This window comes from Myxine glutinosa, chromosome 11 (genome assembly GCF_964187855.1).
Source record: "Myxine glutinosa chromosome 11, kmMyxGlut1.1, whole genome shotgun sequence".
Classification (NCBI taxonomy): Eukaryota; Metazoa; Chordata; class Myxini; order Myxiniformes; family Myxinidae; genus Myxine; species Myxine glutinosa.
In genome coordinates, this window is record NC_136271.1 from 85,033,986 (window position 1) to 85,041,622 (window position 7,637).

Genomic DNA, 7,637 nt, shown 5'->3' on the forward strand with positions numbered 1-7,637 from the left:
GGAAGGTGCATGTATGCGAGGGTGCGGAAGGTGCAGGTTTGCGAGGATGCAGGTATGCGAGGATACAGGGATGTGAGGGTGTGGAAGGTGCAGGTTTGCGAGGATGCAGGTATGCGAGGATACAGGGATGTGAGGGTGTGGAAGGTGCAGGTTTGCGAGGCTGCAGGTATGCGAGGATACAGGGATGTGAGGGTGTGGAAAGTGCGGGTTTGCGAGGATGCAGGTATGCGAGGATACAGGGATGCGAGAGTGCGGAAAGTGCAGGTTTGCGAGGATGCAGGTATGCGAGGATACAGGGATGTGAGGGTGTGGAAGGTGCAGGTTTGCGAGGATGCAGGTATGCGAGGATACACGGATGTGAGGGTGTGGAAAGTGCGGGTTTGCGAGGATGCAGGTATGCGAGGATACAGGGATGCAAGAGTGCGGAAAGTGCAGGTTTGCGAGGATGCAGGTATGCGAGGATACAGGGATGTGAGGGTGTGGAAGGTGCAGGTTTGCGAGGCTGCAGGTATGCGAGGATACAGGGATGTGAGGGTGTGGAAAGTGCGGGTTTGCGAGGATGCAGGTATGCGAGGATACAGGGATGCGAGAGTGCGGAAAGTGCAGGTTTGCGAGGATGCAGGTATGCGAGGATACAGGGATGTGAGGGTACGGAAAGTGCAAGTTTGCGAGGATGCAGGTATGCGAGGATACAGGGATGTGAGGGTGTGGAAAGTGCGGGTTTCCGAGGATGCAGGTATGCGAGGATACAGGGATGCGAGAGTGCGGAAAGTGCAGGTTTGCGAGGATGCAGGTATGCGAGGATACAGGGATGTGAGGGTGTGGAAGGTGCAGGTTTGCGAGGATGCAGGTATGCGAGGATACAGGGATGTGAGGGTGCGGAAAGTGCAGGTTTGCGAGGATGCAGGTATGCGAGGATACAGGGATGTGAGGGTGTGGAAGGTGCAGGTTTGCGAGGATGCAGGTATGCGAGGATACAGGGATGCGAGGGTGCGGAAAGTGCAGGTTTGCGAGGATGCAGGTATGCGAGGATACAGGGATGTGATGGTGTGGAAGGTGCAGGTTTGCGAGGATACAGGGATGCGAGGGTGCGGAAAGTACAGGTTTGCGAGGATGCAGGTATGCGAGGATACAGGGATGTGAGGGTGTGGAAGGTGCAGGTTTGCGAGGATGCAGGTATGCGAGGATACTGGGATGCGAGGGTGCGGAAAGTGCAGGTTTGCGAGGATGCAGGTATGTGAGGATACAGGGATGTGAGGGTGTGGAAGGTGCAGGTTTGTGAGGATGCAGGTATACGAGGATACAGGGATGCGAGGGTGCGGAAAGTGCAGGTTTGCGAGGATGCAGGTATGCGAGGATACAGGGATGTGAGGGTGTGGAAGGTGCAGGTTTGCGAGGATACAGGCATGCGAGGGTGCGGAAGGTGCAGGTATGCGAGGGTGCTGAAGGTGCAGGTATGCGAGGATACAGGCATGCGAGGTGCGGTAGGTGCAGGTATGCAAGGATGCAGGTATGCGAGAGATGAGAAGTGTGAGGGGATGCAAGGTAAATGGTGTGAATGCCGATGGTGTGTGAGTGTATGTGATCGATGTCATTATTTTTCACCATTTTGGATTTGAGATGTAAAAAAGAAAGTGTTCATAGTTTGTACGAGCGAAGCATCATTACTTCAACTTGAAAATTTCGCCTGAACAATTATAATCAGGTGGAGGTTCGTTGCCTTTCGTAACCGACGAAGGTCGTTCTTGTGATGTGCACTAACTCAAGCTTGCAGATGGGACACGCGGGTATGCGAGGTATCCGAGGGACACGGCACACCTTGATTGTCTAACACCAGGTTGGCAGTTTATACAGTAGTTGGACCTGGATTCCGATTCTGTCGAGACAGATTAGTGTGAGTTCAAGTACCCCAAAGGTGTATCCTGGCAGCCACAATTACACGATAATTACCTTTTAAATACAATCCACCGCCCTTGTCGAAGTGAATATCTGTAACATTATGTTGGATGAAGACAACACAGACAGATTCATGTGTGACGTCACAAGTGTTTTATTTCTTCATTCATTTATTGTGAACTGCAGTAGGAAACATATAATTGCTACTTTATCTTATAAAATGCTCCCAAGAATGAATACCTTTCGAGGAAAAAACATTCAAAAAGGAAAAACCCGATCGACAAAAGTATATATTAATTTTTTTCATCATTGCAATAGCAAATATTGGGTTTGGGGGATATGGTCATAAAATAACGTAATATAATATATTTGCGGCGTTAACAATATAAATAACACAAAATTGCAATAAATTATTCATTTTATGTGAGACTCACCATAACTCATACATATATAGCACAGCGTAGTGTACATTGACTTTTACTACAATGTAATACAGAGCAGCTGAAATGGTTTTCAGGTTCCATAGAAACGTCCGTGGTGGGGGCTCAGGAGTCACGAGTCAGGATTCAGGAGTTAGGGGTCAGGAGTTAGGATTCAGGAGTTAGGGGTCAGGAGTTAGGATTCAGGGGTCACGAGTCAGGATTCAGGTGTCAGGAGTTAGGATTCAGGGGTCAGGATTCAGGTGTCAGGATTCAGGGGTCACGAGTCAGGATTCAGGAGTTAGGGGTCAGGAGTTAGGATTCAGGGGTCACGAGTCAGAATTCAGGAGTTAGGGGTCAGGAGTTAGGATGTAGGGGTCACGAGTCAGGATTCAGGAGTTAAGGGTCAGGAGTTAGGATTTAGGGGTCACGAGTCAGGATTCAGGGGTCAGGAGTTAGGATTCAGGGGTCAGGATTCAGGTGTCAGGATTCAGGAGTTAGGGGTCACGAGTCAGGATTCAGGGGTCATGAGTCAGGATTCAGGAGTTAACGGTCAGGAGTTAGGATTCAGGGGTCACGAGTCATGAGTCAGGATTCAGGGGTCATGAGTCAGGATTCAGGGGTCACGAGTCAGGATTCAGGGGTCACGGGTCAGGAGTTAGGATTCAGGGGTTACGAGTCAGGATTCAGGAGTTAGGGGTCAGGAGTTAGGATTCAGGGGTCATGAGTCAGGATTCAGGAGTTAACGGTCAGGAGTTAGGATTCAGGGGTCACGAGTCATGAGTCAGGATTCAGGGGTCATGAGTCAGGATTCAGGGGTCACGAGTCAGGATTCAGGGGTCACGGGTCAGGAGTTAGGATTCAGGGGTCACGAGTCAGGATTCAGGAGTTAGGGGTCAGGAGTTAGGATTCAGGGGTCACGAGTCAGGATTCAGGAGTTAGGGGTCAGGAGTTAGGATGCAGGGCTCTCGAGTCAGGATTCAGGAGTTAGGGGTCAGGAGTTAGGATTCAGGAGTTAGGGGTCAGGAGTTAGGATTCAGGGGTCACGAGTCAGGATTCAGGAGTTAGGGGTCAGGATTAAGGATTCAGGGGTCATAAGTCAGGAGTTAGGATTCAGGAGTTAAGGGTCTGGGAGTCAGGAGTTAGGGGACAGGAGATAGAGGTTGGGATTCAGGGGTCAGGAGTCAAGATTCAGGGTCAGGAGTCAAGATTCAGGGGTTCGGAGTTCGGATTCAGAGTCAGTATTCAGGGGTTAGGAGTTAGGATTCAGAGTCAGGATTCAGGGGTTAGGAGTTAGGATTCACAGTCAGGATTCAGGGATTAGGAGTTAGGATTCAGAGTCAGGATTCAGGGGTTAGGAGTTAGGATTCACAGTCAGGATTCAGGGGTTAGGAGTTAGGATTCACAGTCAGGATTCAGGGGTTAGGAGTTAGGATTCAGGGGTTAGGAGTTAGGAGTCAGATTCAGGATTCAGGGGTTGGGAGTTAGGATTCAGGGGTTAGGATTCAGGGGTTAGGAGTTGGGAGTCAGGATTCAGGGATCAGGAGTCAGTATTCAGGGGTTAGGAGTTAGGATTCAGAGTCAGTATTCAGGGGTTAGGAGTTAGGATTCAGAGTCAGGATTCAGGGGTTAGGAGTTAGGATTCAGAATCAGGACTCAGGGGTTAGGAGTTAGGATTCAGAGTCAGTATTCAGGGGTTAGGAGTTAGGATTCAGAGTCAGGATTCAGGGGTTAGGAGTTAGGATTCAGAGTCAAGATTCAGGGGTTAGGAGTTAGGATTCAGAGTCAAGATTCAGGTGTTAGGAGTTAGGATTCAGGGGTTAGGAGTTAGGATTCAGAGTCAAGATTCAGGGGTTAGGAGTTAGGATTCAGAGTCAAGATTCAGGGGTTAGGAGTTAGGATTCAGGGGTTAGGAGTCAGAGTCAGGATTCAGGGGTTAGGAGTTAGGATTCAGAGTCAAGATTCAGGGGTTAGGAGTTAGGATTCAGAGTCAGGATTCAGGGGTTAAGAGTTAGGATTCAGAGTCAAGATTCAGGGGTTAAGAGTTTGGATTCAGAGTCAATATTCAGGGGTTAGGAGTTAGGATTCAGAGTCAAGATTCAGGGGTTAGGAGTTCGGAGTCAGGATTCAGGAACAATAAAATAAAAACACAAAAGTTTCAAATCTTCGGTATGAGAATCTCGAGAAGTGAACGCAGGTGACCATGAAGACCATTAATATGAGCGCAGCTCGTTCAACGTCGGAAACTTTGGACAAGTGCTCTTTGCCGTATCCGAAAGCAGTCTGTGGGAAGGTAGTTCTGCAGGTGACTGAAGGGGTACCCGGAGAGCGGGTGTGGGGACGTTGAATGACCACCAGGAGGAGCAAGCAGCATAGGTAAGAGTCCCGTTCCACTTGTTCACACAGGCCTCGTCGGAGCTGCAGGAACCGAAAGGCACGCACCTCTAGCAGGTAGACCTGACGGGTAGTTGCAGCAGGATCACCTGCCTGTTCTCGGAGGGGTGGCACTTGTTAATGTGCCGAGTTAGGCCGGGGGAGCTGTAAAAGGTGAGTGGACAAAATTTGCAGGGAAACACCTGAACATTCTGCCGCGCCAGCTGCTCCATCGTCGCTTTGTTTTTACCTGTTCCAAGGAGGTACGGGTCACCGCCACCCCCTTCCCGAACACCGAATAATTTGCTTGCACCGTCCACGGAAAAGGAGCTCGGCGTGATGAACTCGGACAAAGGGCGCTCTCCGTGGTACTGAAGCGGGAGGTGCACGGCCAGGTGTTTGTGCAGCGACGACTTCCGGCGGAAACGCTTGGCACAGCGCAGGCACTCAAATTGACTGGCATCGTCGAAGGTGCCGCCTTCACGGGGCTCCTCACAAAGCAAAGCCACCTGAGCGGCACCTGGACGCGGCTTGTGCCAACGACGATGCGAGGCGAGGTTCGCCGGGCAGTTAAACACCTTGTCGCACTCCGGGCACCGGTATTCCACACGCACGATTCGGGAGCACCTGTGTTGCGCTAAGGTTAGCGGGTCCGAGTACTCCTCCTTGCACAGCTGGCATATGAACTCTCCCAGGGGTTTGCCACCTGCGGGCATGACCTTCGCAATCGTGGAATCGTCCGCTTCCTCCTTGATTCGTAAGCCCAACACCGGAGAGGTGAGCATCTCCTCCTGGAAACTCAACTTCTTACCTGGCTTGCACTTCTTGGCCGGAGTCTTATCTCGGACACCGTCTTGCGAGGGTGCACCTGGGCTAGGACAAGCTCGTTTAACGGACAGCGACGGTTCGCTTCGCAACAGCGAATGCGCCGCGTAAATGTGTCCCAGGGGCACGACGAGCGCCGGATGCGCCACGTAGGTTTCCGGAGCTATCGACGGGGTCGTGGAGAAGCTCCCATCCAAGAAACGCTTGTCGTGCTCCATGTTGACCGGCCGTACGGGGCTGTACGAAGAGTAGCCCGAGTCAGGAGTTCCAAATTGCGCAGGTCTTTCGGTGTCCATGTTCGGCGTGTGCACCCTGGGAGTCGCAGGGGGTGGAGAAGCGACGTCTCGTTGTTGTCGCGCGACATGAGCGGACAACACCTCGGTGAGCCCGGTTTGCACTGCGATCCTCTCGACAACATCTTCATTTGGAACTCTGTACGAAATGACCTTCCGTTTCCGCTTCACCAGAAAGCCCCGAGGCATCGTGGAGGCTATGCTCGCAGTCTTGGACAGAGCATGAGGTGGAGACGCGCGCTCGGAGCCAAGTTTTAATGTGACGCAAACCCGAGCCGCGACCAGGCTCACGATATGCGTCCCGAGGTGGAGACGCGCACAGAGCCAAGTTTGAAGGCGATGTGGACCGTGCGGACCCGAGCCGCGACCAGGCTCACGATACGCGTCCCGAGGTGGAGACGTGCGCTGGGAGCCAAGTTTGAATGTGACGCAAACCCGAGCTGCGACCAGGCTCGCGATACGCGTCCCGAGGTGGAGACGCGCGCTCGGAGCCAAGTTTGAATGTGACGCAAACCTGAGCCGCGACCAGGCTCACGATACGCGTCCTGAGGTGGAGACGCGCGCTCGGAGCCAAGTTTGAATGTGACGCAAACCCGAGCCGCAACCAGGCTCACGATACGCGTCCCGAGGTGGAGACGCGCGCTCGGAGCCAAGTTTGAAGGTGATGTGGACGTGTGCGGACCCGAGCCGCGACCAGGCTCACAAAAAAGTCCCGAGGTGGAGACGCACGCTCGGAGCCAAGTTTGAAGGCGACGTGGACGTGCGCGGACCCAAGCCGCGACCAGGCTCACGATACGAGTCCCGATGTGGAGACGTGCGCAGAGCCAAGTTTGAAGGCGATGTGGACCGTGCGAACCCGAGCCGCGACCAGGCTCACGATACGCGTCCCGAGGTGGAGACGCACGCTCGCAGCCAACTTTGAAGGCGACGTGGACGTGCGCGGACCCGAGCCGCGACCAGGCTCACGATACGCGTCCCGAGGTGGAGACGCGCGCAGAGCCAAGTTTGAATGTGACGCGAACGTGCGCGGACCCGAGCCGCAACCAGGCTCACGATACGCATCCCGAGCATTGCTTCACTCTCTTTTTAACGGCGCCCTCCGCTATTGTGAGCTCCTTTGTCACGCCCGGATGGCGCGGCGCCAGCCAATCCTCGATGGCTGTTCATCTCGAGAGAATTCGGGTAGCAGATGTAGCCATCGTCGTCTGACAAATTCATTCCCCGTGCACCCCAGCCCCGTCGCACGCAATCCCCCCCTCGCTCCGCGGCGCTCATTATTCACGCGTGTCACACGGCGCGCTACTCACTTTGTTCGGAGCCCATTCACGGCGAGCAGCGGCCACGCGTCCCGCCTTTGTCTCCCTCCCGCAGGCGGCTATTAGAGGCCGCAGAAGGGCCGAGCGTGGCCAACTGCCGCTGGCGCTATGCATGAGGTCAGTGCATGCAGGCGACGCATTATAATGACAATGGCGGCTCGAACGCCAAATTCGGACACGTTTCGTGAAACCTGAAAACGGCCGTTTTTTGGAAAATGTCGCGCTCGGTACGTGCCGAAGCAGAGGCCGTTTCTTGTCTGTCAAACGTTGCCTATACCAGGTGCGCCCTCGAGCACACCAAGGGTACCTGCATCACCGTTCAACGTAAACTTTGTGCAGTCCTCGTCACTTTAACAGAGCATAATATGAAGCGATCCGTGCAGAAATCAAAGTGAAAGCACCTTGTCCAGTACAGGTATATACATATACCCCAACCCTATAGCCCTAATCATAACCCCAACCCCGGATCGATTTGCGAAGTTACAAACAATCGGTAGAGTGTGCAAAACGACCCC

General features: G+C 53.3%; 1 protein-coding gene across 1 annotated transcript; it reads right to left on the reverse strand.

Moving 5' to 3' along the window:
- Positions 1–4,630: 4,630 nt before the first annotated feature.
- LOC137437131 (insulinoma-associated protein 1a-like) lies at positions 4,631–6,132 on the reverse strand. The gene has a single exon (XM_078786840.1). It carries the CDS (start codon positions 5,993–5,995, stop codon positions 4,760–4,762), a length of 1,236 nt encoding a protein of 411 aa, XP_078642966.1. The 5' UTR covers positions 5,996–6,132; the 3' UTR covers positions 4,631–4,759.
- Between the last annotated feature and the right edge of the window lie 1,505 nt (positions 6,133–7,637).

What these genes read in the sequence shown, in the direction of transcription:
- LOC137437131 (XM_078786840.1), bottom strand. Translation starts at nt 5,995, where the DNA reads ATGCCTCGGGGCTTTCTGGTGAAGCGGAAACGGAAGGTCATTTCGTAC.